Raw genomic sequence first — 19,116 nt, forward strand, 5'->3', positions numbered from 1 at the left:
AATACATACGGAGGTCACAGCGGGTCCCGTAATAACCAGGTAGACATGTGCATTTCCCTGTGACAGGGTGACACTCCTCATTCACTCCTGAGCACTGGCACACCTGGTTGCAGTTCTGTCCATACGTGCCTGGTGGGCAATCTGGAAGGGAGAAGAAATCAGACAGTGAAAAGTGGTTACTATAAAACCAACATTAGTCTAATCTGATACTGAACAGCTCATGTCTGACTCAGTGGTGTCATCATGCTGCATGCATTAATATAGAAACATACAGACTAAAAGCGGGACTATGCCACTCGGCCCCCCAACATATTCCACCATTTAATATGATCATGGCTGGTAATCCAACTCACTACCCTATTCCTGTTTTCTCCCCATTCCCTTTGATTCCTTTAGCCAAAGAACTCCTAATTCCTCTAACTCTTCTTGAAAACATTTAATGTGTTTTGTGCTACAGGCTCACCACTCTCTGGGTGAAGAAATATCTCTTCATCTCAGGCCTAAATGGCCTACCCTGTGTCCTTTGAGTGGGACCCGTGGTTCTGGACTGTGTGGTCATCAGGAACATACTTCCTGTATTTATCCTGTCTAGTCCTGTTAAAATTTCATAGGCTTCTATGCGATCTCCCTTAATTCTTTGAAACTCCAGGGAATTAAATCCTATCCACTCCAGTCTCTTTATAGGTCAGTACTAACATCCCACAAATCGATCTGGTAAACATTCATTGCACTCCCTCCACAATCAGAGTATCCTCCCTCCAATAAGGAGACCAAAATTGCACACAATACTCCAGGTGTGGTCTCACCAAGGCCCTGTACAATTACAGAAAGACAACTCTGCTCCTGTATTCCAATCCTCTCACTACAAAGGCAAACACATCATTTACCCTCTTCTCCACCTGCTGCACTTGCGTGCTCTCAATGACTGATGTACAGGTCTCATTGTATCTCCCCCTTTCCTGATCAACTGCCATTCAGATAATAATCTGCATTCCTGTTTTTGCAAGTAAAGTGGATAACCTTATATTTATCTATATTATACTTCATTTACCATGCATTTGCTCACTCACTCAACTTGTTCAAATGACAGTGAAGCATCTGTGCATCCTCCTCACAGTTCACCCTCACATCCAGCTTTGTGTCCTATACAAACTTGGAGATATTGTGTTTCGTTTCCTCATCTAAATCATTAACACATATTGTGAATGGCTGGGGTCCTAGCAATGATCCCTGTGGTACCCTTCAACTCATTAGCTGGCACTCAGAAAATGGCCCATTGTTCCTATTTCATTTCCTGCCTGCCAACTGATTCTCTATCCATGTCAGTACACCCCTCATGACCGACCTCCCTCATCCTTGCCCCATCACATGCTCTTTCATTTTACATGCTAATCTCCTTTGTCGGGCCTTATTGTAAACCTTTTGAAGCTCTAAGTAAAGCATATCGACTGGCTCCCCCTTATCCACTCTTCTAGGTATATCCTGGAAAAATTCAAGTAGATTTGTCAAGCATGATTTCCCTATTATAGTTCCATTCTGACTCTGTCCAATCGTGTCACAATTCCAGAGTCTAAAGAATCTTGAAACATGACCACCAATACATCTATTATTTCTAGGGCTACTTACTTAAATGCAGATTACCAGGCCCTGCAGATTTGTCAGCCTTTAATCCCAACAATTTTCCCAACAACATTTCTCTACTAATACCGATTTCCTTCCGTTCCTCCCGTTCACTGGAGCTTGTATGTTCCCCAACATTTTTGGACATTATTTGTGTCCACCTTTGTGAAGACAAAAGTAAAATATGTATTTAATTTGTCTGCCATCTCTTTGTTCTCCATTATAACTTCCTCTGTTTCTGACTGTAAAGGACCTACATTTGTCTTCATGAATCTTTTTTTCTTCATATACCTATGGAAGCTTTTGCAATCAGTTTGTATGTTCCCTTCAAGCTTACTCTCATACTCTGATTTTCCTCTCTTCATCAATTCTTTTGTCCTCCTTTGCTGATGTCTAAACTGCTCCCAATCCTCAGCTCTGCAATTATTTTTGGCCAATATGTATTCCGTTTCCTTGGATCTAATACAATCCCTAATTTCCTTTGTTAGCAATAGTCGGACATTTTTCCAGTTTCATTTTTGTGCGAGACAGGAATGAACAATTATTGTAGTTCCTCCACGAACTTTTCAAATGTTAACCATTGCCGGTCTGCTATCATCCCTTTAAGAAATGTTCCGCAATTTATCACAGCCAGCTCGTATCTCATACCAATGTAACTTCCTTTATTTAGATTCAGAACTTTAATCTCAGAATCAACTACCTCACTCTATACATTAAAGAAGAATTTTACCATATTATGGTCATTCTTCCCCAAAAGGCCTAGCAGATCTAGATTGCCAATTATTCCTTTCTCATTACACAACACTTGGTCTAGAATGGACTGTCGTCTCATTGGCTGATCAACAATTGATCCACAAAACCATCTCATACACACACCAGGAATTCCTCCTCTACTGTATTGTTACTGATTTGATTTGCCTAATCTATATGCAGATTAAAGTCACCCATAATTATAGCTGTACCTTTACTGCTTCCTTCTCCAACTTCCTATTTAATGCCATCCCAATGTTATCACTACAGTTTGGAGGTCTATATACAACTTCCATGATTGCTTTATGCCACTTGGTGTTCCTGAGCCCTACCCATATAGATTCCATACAGATACTGGTGCTGATATCCTTGCTCCAAATATATGCAAACATTGCCTTAATGACCTTTTTAACCAGTAGTGCTATCCGATCTCTTTTTCCTCTTTGTCTGTCCTTCTTAAAAAACTGAATTCCCTTGCATATTCAGTCCCCATCATGGTCATCCTGCAACCATGTCTCAGGAATCCCAACTATATCATACCTGTCTATTATGCAAAACATTTATTGTGGCTGCTCTATATATTAAGACAGAAGGCTTTAAAGGTTGTCTTTTTAACATGCTTAACCCTATTCAGATTATTTTATACTGTGGATCTGTTTGATTTTTGCCCTTGAATTCTCTGCCTGGCACTTTACTTATTTCCTATTCTGTCAATGTTTTTGCCCTTGTTTCCCATTATTCTGTCTACCTCTGGGTTCCCACTCTCTACCATTTTATTTTAAACTGTTCCCAACCACTTTAGGGAATACATCCCCTATGTAGACACAGGGTGAAAGAGAAGAGTTCAGTCTCAGAATCATTGAATATTTAAAGTGTGCAAGCAGGCCAATTGGCCCATTAAGTCCACACCAACCCGCCAAAGAACATCCCACCCAGACACATCCTATCCCTGGAACCTCGCATTTCCAATAGCTAAGCCACCTATCCTGCACATCTTTGGACTGTGGAAGGAAACCCACGCAGACACAGGGAGAATGTGCAAGCTCCACACAGTCACCTAAGGCTGGAATTGAACCCAGGTCCTTGGCACTGTGAGGCAGCAGTGCTAGCCACTGTCGCACTCAATAGTCCTGGTCAGTACTAATTATCAAACCCATTACAATTTAGTCAATGTTGGGTATTAGGTAAGGATTCTCTCTATAGCAGCTAGCCATGATTATGCTAAGATTATTTAAATATACTCAGATGTTCTAATCCCCAGTATGTGGAAAAATGCATGGCTGGGCTGGCCTGGGATCCCAAAATCCATTTATGACTTAGCTGTTTGTTCATAAGTAAACAGAGCCTGGGCAGAGGTGAATTCAACAAAGTAATGTTGATTATTTATTATTTCAAATGATATATAAAATCACTTAATGTGAATTCAAAGACACAATCTGTACTCCAACACCAATTGAATTTGGAAAGCTTTAAAATTCAGTTATGGACCTTCATTGATGACACCTGAATAGATTTGACAAAAATAGTAGATATTCATTTTGGGCTCAAGTAGTATAAAGACAGTCAATGAAAGTTTGGTATAAAATTAAAATTTACATCAGTAGCCCAAAGAGCAATCCCTTCTTTTAACTTTGAAATGGGAAACACAAGCCTTTCCTCAGCCTGATGGAACTAGGGCAGGTTGTGTGTGTGTGTGTGTGTGTGTGTGTGTGTGTTTGGGGGTTGGGGGTGTGGGTGGTGGCACTGGGTGGATTGTGGCAGGAAGAGTAAAAGTTCAATTTGGTCATTGGTGTAAAACGGGTCATATTCAATCGATGATCAGTTATACACAATTCGTGATATGCAGTCCCATTGTATTCAATGAAATTAAGTACCATTAATTTACCAGACACTGCATAAATGCTCTGTTCTCTTTCATTTCATGATTTTATACACTTCTATAATATCAATCTGTTATTTGCCTAGTACTAACGAAAAAAATCCCAACCTTTACATTCATCATGCTTGTATTTTCTTACATTAGCTAGCAATCTGGTGAAATATTAAAAATGGAGAAGGTTGGAAACATTTCTGCAATATTTTGTATTATTTTCACATCTGAATGAATACATTGTAACTTCTCTAAAGGCCCAAATGTCATTGTTATTCTTTGGAGCCCACTACTACGGACAGTATATGAAGTTTTGCAATAGACTTGCTTTTTGATTCAGCCTCATTGCCTGGAAAGTTTACTTTCATCCAAATAGCAATTCCTTGGGTTGGAAATGGACAATGTAGACATGCTGGTGTTGGACTAGGGTGGACAAAGCCAGAAGTCACACGACACCAGGTCCGACAGCTTTATTTGAACTCACAAACTTTTGGAGCACTGCTCCTTCATCAGGTGAAGTCCACTTCCTCTGACAAAGCAGTTGTGTTCAGAAAACTTGCGATTTCAAATAAACCTGTTGGACTTTAACCTGGTGTCACCTGACATCTGACTTTGGAAATGGATCAGAATTTCTTTTCTAATGTTTCAGTAACACTACAATTAATTCTGGTACAAGAGAGAACAAATGTATATTTGTTCGGTTCCATAACCCTAATGTTAACTGGCAGTCACATGCTGTTAGTAAACATACAATTTTGTTATTAGACAGAGTAAACTGAGGTAGTCACTTTCACTTTTGCAAAGCATATCATCATCTTCCTTAAACATCAACTAAGTGTGCATTCTTCAAGAAGTTACACTCGGAACATTTACTGCCTCCTTACTTTCTTCACAACCATTGCCAGTGAATCCAGCAGGACATCCACACTCCCCAGTCACATGGTTACACGCAATCCCAGGGTGGCACTTACAGCTCTGGCCACAGTTCTCTCCATAGTAACCAGGCAAACAAGCTGTAAGAGAAAGAAAGCAAGAAATATCAGACTGTAAATCAATTGTTTTGTAATATATATATATAAATGTTTTAATGATCTTGACATGAGGGACATTGCCTTGGAAATTTGAATAATTTATTTTCAGGCTGACAACTTGCAGCACTTTCTGGTCAGCTTGGTTAAGTGTAGAGTCAATCCAGCCAAATCCAGAAAATCATCCCTCCTGAAGTTTCTCTTTTGGGATTACATCACAGTACTTTGATCAGTGTGTATAAAGTTCTAACCTGTATTAATTTATATACTAAGTGCGGATATAAAGACATTGAGGTTTTCAGATTTCAAATTAAGCCACTGATAAACCAACAATACCAAGAGCAGACCTTTCTAAACCAAATTCAAACAGGTCTACCCAGTGCAAAAGAAATGGAAAGGTACATTTAAGGAATGCGGCAGTGGTTTCTAGTTGGTGTTTTCACTGCACTCACAATTTTCTATCTACTGAAGTGAGTGGATGGAAAATGAAGCAAGCTATGCACTGGCCCATGTGCATAAAACTCATGAAATGCACAAGTGTTCTTTACCACTTTGAGCCAGCAGAACTGACTCACAAAATGTAGCCAATATGGGGACATTACAGAGCTTTTGGGCTTTGATGCCAGGGCTTGCAGGTTACATTTGGCCTCAGGACTGCAGTTCACACACCCCAACACTATTGCATTTTCAATATAACCAACCTGTGGCACTAAGTGAAAATACTAATTGTAGGTGTATGGATCCAATGTGGCTTCAAGGCAGAGAATTTCTTCCTTCAAGCAGCCTGAAATGGATTAAAGCCTCTACTTTAAAAATGAAGGACAAGTGCCTTAAACCTCTGCATCATCCAAGCATGAACAGCTTTGGTCAAATGTAGATACAACTCTGCTTAGTCTTTCCTCACCTTACTGAGGTTCAAATGATTCAATCTAAAGATATATAAAAAGATAATAAAATGATGGCATTTGTTTATAAAATCAGGCACCACTAATTCACACGTACCCAATCGGATCAAATGTACTAGTTACATAAATCAGCTCATAAACTGAAACTGACATTACAGCATCTTATTATTTTGTCCTGTTCCACACCACAGTGCAAACCTGTTACATCTCAGAATAGCGAGATCTAGAATTGATTAACTTCAGGCACCTAGCAGATATCCTCACCCACCAGCAAAAAGATTGAGAATTTGGACACATCCTACTCTTGATTTCCTAACCACTTATAGGAGCATTGTAATTGCAACAAGCCATCTGAACTGCAAGAGCATTCCAATAAATTAGGTGCTCAAATGAGTGCTTTGTCAGAAAGAGAGTGCCAGAATACTGGCAATTGACTTAAGGAGCCACTTAACTCAAAAGTGCACTGTGGACCATTGCCCATGAGAAATAGAGGGAGAGCACATAAGCCTAATACTACAATTTACAGGGTAGGAATTACAGGTCACAGTTAATGCTTTAAGAATTGGGAAAGTGCTTTCTACGAAGTGGAGAGAAAAGCTTTTGATGCCCAAAAGGCCACAGGAGGTCAATGTGTGGGGCACATACCAGTGATTTCTGCAAGAAGGAAGCATTGGGCTTGAAAATAGGTGGGAAGCTGAACACTGATTAAGCACAGATAAATGCAACCCAGAAGGAAACTGCCTTGCATATGGATAATCAATGAAAAACCAAGAACTGTATCAGCATCAACTAAGTTTGCTTTCAAGTGTTAGTACATATGCATTAACCAAGGGAAATAATATTGAATAGTCATGAGGTTGCGCAGAACTTGAGTGTTGCTTAAAAAGAAAGAGGCCGTACATCCCAAGGAATGGTGGATCATATCAAACAGCATATTCCTTTGACTGCAACAAGCAAGGTACAGACCATATTCCAACCAGCCCATGCTTGTAAAACTCACAGCAGTGTCCAATATTAGATGAGATTCTGTAATTGGATAACATCTTCTGGATAATCCTGAGTAAGCGAAGAATTATGTTGACAACTAATTTAGTATTACCAGTCATAGTGGAAGTGTAACACACTCTTGTGCACTGGAAGCTACATATATTAATAGATAGGGCTCTCTTCTTAGCAAACAGAATCTACCCACACTGTGTCTGCTTCAATTCAACAAAGTTGGTTACAATAAATCACTGGTTTATGTTTGTGGGAAGTGAGCTGACCAATCATTCAGCCTTCCTGGCTTACAGTTTAAACAAAGTCTAGCAGTGAATTATCAATTATTATTGATTGGTGCATTTTCCATGACAATGGCTATTCAAAACAGAGTGCACTTGGCAACCAACCAGCAACCTTCACTCAAGCATATTAATTTTGGCTTTCCCCTCCAATGGTATTTTTGTGAATTGTCCTGATGAGTACAAGATGAAAAAGTTGAACAAAATGTGTATTTTTTTCAGCAAGACATACATAATCTAATTAAAAGGCATAAAAAGGGATTTAAGAAAAAATTGCATTGTGCAAGACTGAAGATTCTAATTCTTCCAGCATAGAGCTGACCATTGCAAGCGCACAGTTCTTAAGCACTCTCACATTCAACAAGTGAGGTGTGCACCAAAGTATATCTAAAATGTAAAGTGAAGTAGTTTCTTTTTTATAGCATTTTTAAAAATCTCATTGCAGAAAAGGGTCACTTTCAACAGAAGGGAAAGCATAAAGAATGGATAGTCAGGTTTGGTAGTAATACATGAATGTTCTATGCATCAAGGTACATTTAATATAGATCAAATATATACACTTAATCATTCCATTCACTCCATGTCCTACACATTCTCTTGTTTATTTTAAATCTTGTCTAAAAATTTAACGACTGACTCTTGCACTCAATGGATCCCTGGATTTTCACTTACGTTTCTCACATCTCCGCCCCCTCCAACCTCGGTCACACTGACAAGCTCCAGACTCATGGTGACAGGAAATGGCATTTTCACAGTCGCATTTCTCTTCACAATCTTGTCCATAACATCCACTTGGGCAACCTTAAAGGGCAAACCAGAGAATGAAATAAACAACTGTTCATTATATAGTGGAAAAGTGACTATTCTGTGATAGTGTGTAATGTTGACGCTATCTCATCAAGTATTGAACACTTGCTGCAGGTGCAGAAAACAAGTAAAATGTTCATGATGTCATATCTTCATAAGTGTTCTTTTGACATATTCATCCAAGTGTTACGGTGCAGAAAGAGGCCATTCAGTCCATCATTCCTAGACTGGCTTGTTAAACGAGCATCATTACATACTGCCAAGCTCCTGTTTTTTCCCCTATTCTTGCGCATTATTCTTATCCGAATAATCATCCATTGTCGTCTCGAATACCTGAATTGAACCTGTCTCCACCACATTTCCAGGTAGTGCATTCTGTACCCTAACTACACACTGAGTGAATAAGTATTTTCTCATATCACGCTTGCCTTTTTCATAAATTACTTTAAATCCAGGCCCTCTCATTCGTGTTCCTTTTACAAGTGGAACAGTTTCTCCTTATCTACTCTATCCAGACTGCTCAAGATTTTAAAAACCTCTATCAGATCTCCTCTTAGCCTCAAGACTATAAGACTATAAGATGAGGAGCAGAAGTAGGCCATTCAGCCCATTGAGTCTGCTCCCTCATTCAACGAGATCACAGTTGATCTGATAAACATTAATTCCACTTTCCCACCTTTGCCCCTTAAACCTTGATATTGATTAAAAATCTACCTCAGCTTTGAATATCCTAAATGTTCCAGCCTTAAAAGCCCCCTGCAATAAAGAATTCCAAAAATTCACCAAACTCTGAAAAAATAAATCCCTCTTCATCTCTGTTTTAAATGGGGAACCCACAATTCTGAGATATTCCCTCTATTCCTAGACTTCCCCACAAGGGGAAACAACTTCTTTGCACCTACCCAGTCAAGCCCAAAATAGAATCATGCAATCCCTACAGTGTGGAAACAGACCCTTTGGTCCAACAATTCCACACGAACCCTCTGAGCATCCCACCCTGACCCATACCCCTATAACCCACAAAATCTAAACATCCCTGAACACTTCAGGCAATTTAGCACGGCCAATCCCCTTAGTCTGCACATCTTTGGACTGTGGGAGAAAACCAGAGCACCCGGAGGAAACCCATGCAGACAGGGGGGAGAACATGCAAACTCCACACAGACAGTCACCCGAGAGTGGGATCAAACCCAGGTCCCTAGTGCTGTGAGGCAGTAATGTTAACCACTGAGCCACCATGCCACCCTAATATCTTGTCTGTTTCAATAAGGTCATCTCTTGTTTTTCTAAATTCTAATAAATACAGGCCATCCTACTCAATGCCTCACATAAAACAGTCCCATCATATCCAGTATCAGCCAGTAAACCTTTTCTGAACTGTCTTCAATGCCAATATATCTTTCCTTAGATAAGGGACCCAAAACTATCCGCAGAATTCTGGCTGTGATCTGACTGGTGCCCTGTTGTCGCAAAAACCTTCCTACTTTTATACTCTATTCCCTTCAAAATAAAGGCCAACATTCCATTTGCGTTCCCTATTATCCACTGAACATGGCTGCTAGATTTTTGTGATTCAGGCGCAAGAACTCCCAAATCCCTCTGTGCTGTAGCTTTTTACATTCTTCATTTAAATAATATTCAGCTTCTCTATTCTTCTTAGCAAGGTGTATAACCTCACATTTTCCCAAATTATATTCCATCTGCCAAGTTTTTGACAACTCATTTAACCTGACTATATCTGCAGAGTCTTTGTGTCATCCACATCATTTGCCTTCCCAGCTAATTTTATGTCATCCACAAACTTTGCTATTGTTCTGTGATATTGTAAACTTCAAAACATTAATAATTGTTTACAACACTTCCAAGTTTCGCATCATCTTCAAACTTTGAAACTGTCCCCTGCACCCCAAGATCAAGATTATTAATATCTTTCAGGAAAAGCAAGAATCTCAATCCTGAGAAATTCCACAACAAACTTTCCCCCAGTCCCAAAAATAAACATTCACCATTACTGTCAGTTTCCTACCACTCAGCCAATTTTGTATCCACGTTGCTACTAACCCTTTTACTCCATGACCTGTAACTTTCCACACAAGTCTTTTGTATAGCACAGTATCAAACACCTTCTAGAAATCCATGTACATTTCATCATCAATGTTCCCTCCAGAACTTTTGTCACCTCTTCAAAAAACTCCAGCAAGTTAGTCAAACATAATTTCCCCTTTAGAAATCCATGCTGAATCTTCCTAATTAACACACCTTTCTCTCTGCCACATTTAATTTTTACCAAATAATTGTCTCCAGAAACTTCTGCACCACTGAAGTTTTATTGCTAACACTCAAATGATTAAAGCAGAAATTACATAGGAACATAGAAATTAGGAGCAGGATTAAGCCATCTGGCCCTTTGAGCCTGCTAAGCATTCAATAATTTCATGGTCAGTCTGGTTGCGGTCTCAACTCCACTTTTCTGTCTGCATTTCATAACCACTGATTCTTTTATATCAAACTTTTACCTAACTCAGACTTGAATAAATAATAAAAATCCAGCCTACACTACAATATCTCAGAAGAAAGGAATCCCCGGCATTGCTGTCTTAAAAGGGAGACTTCTTATTAAAATACATTCAACCTCCCTCACAAGATAAAACATTCTCCCAGTGTCCATTGTAATGAGCCCCCCCTAAACTCTTATAAAATTCAACAGGATCACCTCACATTCTTCTGAACCCTAATGGGTATAGGATTAAGCTGCTCAGCTTTTCTTCATAAAATAAGACAGACCTTCGGCTCAGGAACGAGTAGAGTGAATCTTCTCTGAATTGCTTCTAAAGAAATTATATCTTTCATCAAAAAAGGAAACAAAAAATGAACACAATATGACCACATATTGACCACCAACACCGTTTACAGCTGCAGCACAATCTTTTCCTTTGCAAAAAATGACAACAGTACATTTTCTGTCCTAATCCCTTACCGTACCTCTATTATAACTCAATGTGATTCACATACAAGGGCACATAGATCGCTCTATATCACCATATTAGGCTATCTCTCTCCATTTAAATAGCATACTGCTTTTCCATTCTTCTTCCCAAAGTGTACAAGTTCACATTTACTGACAACTTAAACTGTCAAATTCTTGATCGCTCACTTAACCTGACCGTGTCCCTTTGCAGATTCTTTACATCCCCTTGAGATTTAACTTTCCTACATACCTTCATGTCATCAGCAAGTTTAGCTATGATCATTTGGACTCCTCATCCAAATCACAGATATAAATTATAAACATGAAGGATCCAGCAATTATCTGTGACATTTCACTAGGCACAGCTTGCCAATGCAAACAAAAAGATCCCTACTCTCTGTTTCCTGTTAGTTAATCATTCATCTATCAATGCTAACACGTTACCTTCCAGATCATGTGCTTTCATCTTGTTTGTTAACCCTTCGTGAGGCACCTTATTAAATGCCTTTTGGAAATAAAAGTACACCCCATCTACCAGCTCCCCTCTAACCAACATGAATGTTAATTCTCCAGAATTCTCTAATAGATTCATTTATCATGACTTCCCTTTCACATGTTGGCTCAGCCTGATCAACTTGTGATTTTCTAAATTGCCCCTTAATAATGGATACTCAAGCCTTCCCCATGACAGTGCAACACTGGTCACCCTGCTATTGGAAGGATGTTGTGAAACTTTAAAGGGTTCGGCACAGATTTACAAGGATGTTGCCAGGGTTGGAGAGTTTGAGCTATAGGGAGAGGCTGAAGAGACATGGACTATTTTCTCTGGAGCGTCAAAGGCTGTCGGGTGACCTTATAGTGGTTTATAAATCATGAGGGGCATGGATATGGCGAATAGCCAAGGTCTTTTCCCTGGGGTGGGGGATTCCAAAACTAGAGGGCATAGGTTCAAGGTGAAAGGGAAAGATTTAAAAGGGAATTAAAGGGCAACCTTTTCACGCAGAGGGTGGTGCATATATGGAATGAGCTGCCAGAAGAAGTCTTGGAGGATGGTACAATTACAACATTTAAAAGGCATCTGGATCGGTATATGAAAAGGAAGGGTTTAAGAGGAATAAGGGCCAAAGGCTGGCAAATGAGACGACATTCATCTAAGATATTTGGTTGGCATGGATGAGTTGGACCAAAAGGTCTGTTTCTGTGCTGTACATCTCTATGACTATGACAGATGTTTGGACTCATTTCCTGCCTCCCTCCTCCACTTCTTCTTGAATAAAGATGTTACGTTTGTCATTTTCTTGTCTAAGAATCCAACTATTCCTGAATCTAATTCCACCTTGATGAAGATGATGGAATTTTTATTCAAAAAAGTATGGGCTTAAAAGCTAGCCAAATAATGACCATGTAATAACTGATAAGGGAAGGAAATCTACCATCTTTACCTGGAATGGCCCGTATGAGATTTCAAACCCATAATGTGATCTTAACTGCTCTCTGAAATGGTCTAGCCAGCTTTCCCAAAGTCTGTGGAAAAGAAGGAAACTAGATAGATGACTCAGCATCGACTAAGCACTAGTATACATAGCCAAGTCAGCTCTGCAGTTCTCCATACTAATATCTGCGAGCCTGTGCCAAAACTGCAGACTACTAAAGCAACAGCCTGACACGCTCATGGAACCAAAATTTACTGACAATACCTCAGAGCTGGCCCGCTATCCCTGGCCAGGGATATCTGAATAGCTTCAGATTCAGGAAGCTATCCAGAATCTGTAAAGGAAGAAGCCCATGCCCAAATGCAGCAAGACCTGGATGATATCCAACCTTGAGCTAATCAATGGCAAGTAACATTTGCACTACACAATGCCAGGCAGTGATCATCTCCAATAAGAGAGAATTGAATCATCATCCCTTGACATTCAATAGTATCACCCTAACTGATTCCCCAAGCATCAGCATCCTGGGGGTTACCATTGACCAGAAACTGAATTGGAAGTCATACAGGTACTGTGGTGACAGGAGCAGGTCAGGGATCTTGGAATCTTGCAGCAAGTAACTCATCTGCTGACTTCTCAAAGCCTATCCACTGTCTGAAAGGCACAAGTCAGGAGTGTGATAAAATACTCCCCACTTCCTGAAGGACTACAATTCCAACAACACTCAAGAAGCTTGACACCATCCAGATCAAACATCCACAAACATTTAGTCCCTCCACAACTGATGCTCAACAGCAGCATTATGCAGCGTCTACAAGGCTTCTTTAATAGCACTTTCTCTGACCATTACCTTCGAAGAAGGACAAGAGCAGCAGGTACACGGGAACACCATCACCTGCACACTCTCCTCCAAGCCACACCGTGTTCTGACTTAGGAATATATTGCTGTTCCTTCAGTGTCCCTGGATCAAAATCCTGGAACTTCCTTCATAATGGCGTTGTGGGTGTACCTACAGCAAATAGACTGCAGCAGGTTAAAGAAAGAAAGTCGCCACCATCTTCTCAAAGGCTAGTAGGGATGGGCAGTAAATGCTGCCCTAGTCAGTGGTGTCCACTTCCCATGAAAGAATTCAAAAAAAGGATAAGACCATTGAAGGTAAATTGATTGTGGAAAAAGGTTGCCCCAGGCATCAGTTAGAAATGGTGATCAGAATTTGAGGAACAACTTGAGATTGAAGAAAGAATTTTGTATTGGGCAGGGGGATTTGTAAGAGAGCGCAGAAATAATCTGAGACCTATCCATGATAGAACCCCATGCGTACTTGAAGATAAAGGTGGGTTAAGTTTAGAGGAGTGAGCTGCAAAAGTTAGAGACACTGAGTGTTGTTAATCAGGGTTGATAGAAATGAGAAAAGATGCATTGTGGGGAAATTTAAAAATCAGTAAGTAGTAATAGTCGCTTGATACAAAGGCCAAACAGGAGGAAGGTAATTCTGTTGAGGAAATTGCTTCAGGCTTTGGGGAAGCTGCAGAAGAAGAGAGACTTATGGAAGAAATAAAACTGATTAGTCTACTTGCTGGTGGTAGTGATGGAATAATTAATGTTGTTCTCAGCCCTCTTCAACAAAGCAATGAGGGATCTTGAACATCTTTCTGACCAGATACATTCTGGAACTCCCTGATTACACTGTGGGTTTCCCTCCACACTACAGACCGTGGTGGTTTAAGGAGCTCACCACTATCTTCCCCAGGGTAATGATGGAGGACAATGAATAAGTTTTTTAAAAACTCATTCAAAATCTGGGAAAAAGATTAGATAAATTAAAATGTCAGTAACAGAATGTTTAGGTATAGACAGCACAACATGAGACAATAAGAAAACCTACAAATTTCTTCTCACTTCTGAAAAGAAAATTAAGTCAAACCCTTTGAAATTCATTCAGAAGTACAATCTGTAATATTGTAAGCTGGCTAGTTGCATTTCACAGATGGCATATCAGTGGTTCTATCAGCATTCTATACTAACCAGAAACCAGAGGATGACCAGCTAAGAGGAACTTCAAATTGAATTTCTAAATAAATTAACTATAAAATAGCTTTGACTGGGATCTACTGCACATAGCTACAACTCAGAGATCTTTTCTTTAAATCTGAAACGTAACGCTACTATTTATATGTCTGAAAATTACTTACGAGTCTCACACTTTGCTCCAATCCAGCCAGGTCCACAAATGCACTCTCCGGTGTGTCGATCACAAGTTCCACCATTATTACAGCTGCAGTGTTGCTGACATCCTTCCCCATACCGTCCATCTTCACACTCTAAAAAAGAAGTGCACACATCCTCACAGTAAGTAATAACTTTGCATTGTTTTCCTTCTTAAATTAATTGCTGATCTTTAAATTGAATTCTGAGCTTACCAAGTTCACAAGCAATACCAGTCCACCCTTTGGGGCAAATGCATAATCCACTCACGTGGTCACACTGGGCTGTGTTCCTGCAGATGCAGAGCTGTAAGCAGTTCAGTCCATAGGAGCCAGTGGGACATCCTGTGGGAAAACAACACAGGATAAAAAATGTGGCAAAATGGAAAGTGAAGAGATGATGAAATTTGAATGCAATATAAAAAGACTGGAATTAAAAGCTGGCCCAATAGCAACCATGTAACCTCTATTGATTGTTGTAAAAATTCATCTGGTTCACTAGTGCCCTTTAGGGAAGGAAAGCTGCCATCCCTACCTGGTCTGGCCTTTATGTGACTCTAAATCCATAGCAATGTGGTCCACTATTAATTGCCCTCTGGACATTTAGGGGTGAGCAATAAATACTGGCCTAGCTAGTAACGCCCAAAACCCCTGAACGAATAACGAAAACTATACAACTTACAGACAGCTCGAATGACAGTGTGACTCTATCACTCGAGAAAGAAAACAATAAATCTTTTGGTAAACATGTTTTTATGAATCCAATTGAGCCTGATGCAGTTTCAGTCTCCTTCCTCATGGACACAAATTTGAACAGTAAAACTGCAAATTAGTCACGATGAATTGCCATTGATTTGATAGATTTTCTTGAAAGTTCACAACAGTCAGTGATGTCGAAAAGGGTAATCCTACATTGTTGCAGTAAAGAAATGACTCCTTCATGATTATATTAAGAAACAAACTTAATCTTAAAACTTTTCAAATGAGTATTTGCCAGGCTTTAGGGGACTTACTGGGCTTTTGTCAATTTATTATTTGTAGTCCTTTGAATTGTAAATTAAAATTCTCCCACATTCTTTCTTCCCTCCTATACATCAGTTTGATATCAGTCTGTCATTAACCATTGATTTTATATGAGTTTCAAATGAGAGTTGGGGGAGGGGTTGGCGGAGAGTAACAATGTAGAAGGTAACATCCTGGAGAAGTGTTTATTCAACCTGGAACTGGCAACCAGGCACAGCCACTTTGTTCCCTGAATAGCTCTGCTCAGGCGAATGTCGAGATACTACAGCAAAATCCTGCCATCTCAATCCTGCTAACAGCTACTTACTTTGTTGGCATGCAGTTCCAGTCCATCCAGGAGTGCACAGGCACTGGCCAGTCACATGATCACATGTTGCATTATTGGAACAGTTACAGATCTGGCTGCAGCCCTGACCAAAGCTCTGTCCCTGGCATGCTGGAGAAATAGGAAACAAAGGTGGAATGCAGCATTCAGTCCACACTAAGCAACAAGTAAACTGTATAGAAATGTGTTGTAATATAAGCAATTCTCTCACAAAATTTCTGATTTTAGCCTGTCACTTTGTCAATACATAATGTCAAAATTGCTCTAGCGTAGTGACAGCGGCAGAGCTGCAATTACTTTTGTTAAAACGTGGGCTTGCCGCGTCCCTTCATTCTGAAACGTCAGATCGAGTCTTGGTTAGCTCAGTTGGTTGGTGGTCCATTTGCAATGCAGAATGATACCAACAACATGAGTTCAATTCCTTTACCAGCTGAGGTTACCATGAAGGAATCTCCTTCTTAACCTCATCCTTCATTTGTGGTGTGATCATCCTCACGTTAAACTGCCACCAGTCATCTCTCTTTAAAGTGAGAGCAGGCCTACGGTCTGGTAGGGCTATGGTGACTCAACCTTTCATACATCAGACAGAAGGTTACTGGTCATTGGAGTCCCTTGTAAGAGCCATGTTATGACAATCTGGTAAATGAAACAGATTAGCACTTTCTTACCAGTGAGTATGATGTTACCTTCATATGTGAAGTTTGTGCCTCAATAGTGAAATTTCCTAAACATCAACAGTATTCTCCCCAACTAAAGGGTGACATTCAATGCTAACAATGATAATGTTCCTCTTGTAGGAAACAGCGTTTCACAGACACAAATGTACAAACATGTAATGCCAAAATTGCTCCAGCTTAGCTACGGTGATGACCAAAACCAAACAAATTCTTTCCACAAAATTTCAGAAATTAAAGTGGCTCCTGAGGTGATAACCTTAACTTTAGCTCCAATTCTTTTTACTTATCTCTTACCATGCATTATCCTCCCCTCAGAGTAAACTTACGCTGATTGCACTGTGGTCCCAGCCAACCCGGAGGACAGAGGCAAGCTCCAGTCACATGGTCACATCTGGCACCGTTTCTGCAGTTGCACATCAGCTGACAGTCAAAGCCATGAAATCCATCAGGACATGCTGGGAATTAGACAAATACCCACAGTTTACAGCTTGGTCAGGTAAAGTAAAAGACAGTTCAATAATGTCTGCAGATCCCAGCAACAAGGAAATCAATAGGAAAAGATGAGACATTAAAACAAAAACAGAAACTTTTATTCAATTACAACATGTGCTATTCTGTCAAGTTTTCTTCACAAATCCCTCCCAGAGAAAACCAGATTATATTAGTTATTTCATCTGGATTGAGTGGATGTAAAATGTAACAAGACAATTCATCATATGACTGCACTAGAAGGATGAAATCCACATGGTCATTGAGTAGCAGGTTATCACATCCAAACTAATTTTGCCATTTCCATGTGGCTGTCTGTTCAGAAGAAGTGAACTGCTGTTATATATAAACCTCGTACTTAACATTCTCAGTGTCCACCAGAGGCTGCTGTCTACTGCATCTCTTACAAAAGTAATGCCTGGGTGATATTCATTTACGAAAAAGCAACATGTTCACAGCAGCAATGGAAACATCTAAACCACTTGCCACCCACAGCTCTTCTATTTACTTCGGTCAACTGAATAAATTAGTAGCTATATTGTTCTCCAGATGTTATCACATGTCCATCTGACTTCTGAGGTGCACAGAGAACCTAAATAAAAAGTCTTTATAAATCAATAGCTCAGCCTCAACTGCAGTATTGTATCCAATTCTAGAAAGGACAAGAAGGCTTTAGATAAGATGCAGAAAAGATTTAGGAGAATGGATCCAGAGGTCAGAAACTTCAGTTACGTGAATAGATTAAATCATTCTCATTATAGAACAAGGGAATTTGTAACAAGGAGTAACCAAAATGCCCACAGCATCTTTCATAATGTCCTGAAGCATGTTTCAGTCAACAAAAGGCTGAATTACTATCATTTTGTAGAAAAAACAGCAGCTAAGTTGTGTCCAGCAAGATCCCACTATTAGCAATCAGAAATAAACAGATGATTTTGAACACACGAACATACAAACTAGGAACAGGAGTGGGCAATTCAGTCCCTTGACTCTGCCCCACCATTTAATGCAATCATGGCTGATCTTGCCTCGACATTAACTTAGCTTTCCTGTCTGTTCTCCATAACCCTTCAATCCATTACTCATTAAAAATCTGTCTACCTCTTCCTTAAATTTATTCAATATCCCAGCATCCACTAGGTCTATTGGATCATTTGTTTTAGTGATGTTGATTATGAGATAAATACTGGTCACCACATACAAATGACAATGCCATGGAATCTCACGGCCTCAGATCAACATCTCATCCAAACAAAGCACTTCCAACAGTACAGCACTCCCCCAGTACTGCACTGGAGTGTTTTTCCAGGTTATGTGCAGAAGTCACATTGTAAGTAGGAATGAGGACTTGAAATCAAGAGTGCAGCACTATCAAGAGCTGGTAGCAATGAGTTGGGGGCACAGGTAAATGCATCAGTGCATACACGCTACACATATACACAATATGGTTCCCCGCAATTAATGCTGACCACTTAAAATCTCTCCCAGATAGCCAAAACATTCTACATTTCTGAGTGCATTTTCACTGCCTTTTCACCTGAATATTGGGATTCTGCATTTGACCTTGTGATGTGCAATACTTCACTTAATTATGTAGGATTGGGGGAACATTAGCGACTGCTGTTTTACAAGTTTAAAGTGATTAACTGTAATCTGATTCCAGAATGAAACAATTTCTGGCGTTTCTTGGTGAAGATTGGCCAAACACCATGTTTGATTACTGGACCTGAAGAGGC

The 19,116-nt window shown here is 39.8% G+C and overlaps 1 protein-coding gene across 1 annotated transcript in view; it reads right to left on the reverse strand.

Annotated features, from left to right (window-relative positions):
• The window catches only part of LOC109933236 (multiple epidermal growth factor-like domains protein 6), a 271,265-nt gene that overhangs the window by 10,843 nt on the left and 241,306 nt on the right, over positions 1-19,116 (reverse strand). The window contains exons 24-30 of the mRNA XM_048604631.1: positions 17,218-17,346; positions 16,197-16,325; positions 15,083-15,211; positions 14,855-14,983; positions 8,126-8,254; positions 5,125-5,253; positions 10-141 (exon numbers count right to left, since the gene is read on the reverse strand). Coding sequence (XP_048460588.1) covers positions 10-141; positions 5,125-5,253; positions 8,126-8,254; positions 14,855-14,983; positions 15,083-15,211; positions 16,197-16,325; positions 17,218-17,346 — 906 coding nt within the window. The remainder of the gene's footprint in view (positions 1-9; positions 142-5,124; positions 5,254-8,125; positions 8,255-14,854; positions 14,984-15,082; positions 15,212-16,196; positions 16,326-17,217; positions 17,347-19,116) is intronic.

Source organism: Rhincodon typus, chromosome 13, assembly GCF_021869965.1.
Source record: "Rhincodon typus isolate 14 chromosome 13, sRhiTyp1.1, whole genome shotgun sequence".
Lineage (NCBI taxonomy): Eukaryota > Metazoa > Chordata > Chondrichthyes > Orectolobiformes > Rhincodontidae > Rhincodon > Rhincodon typus.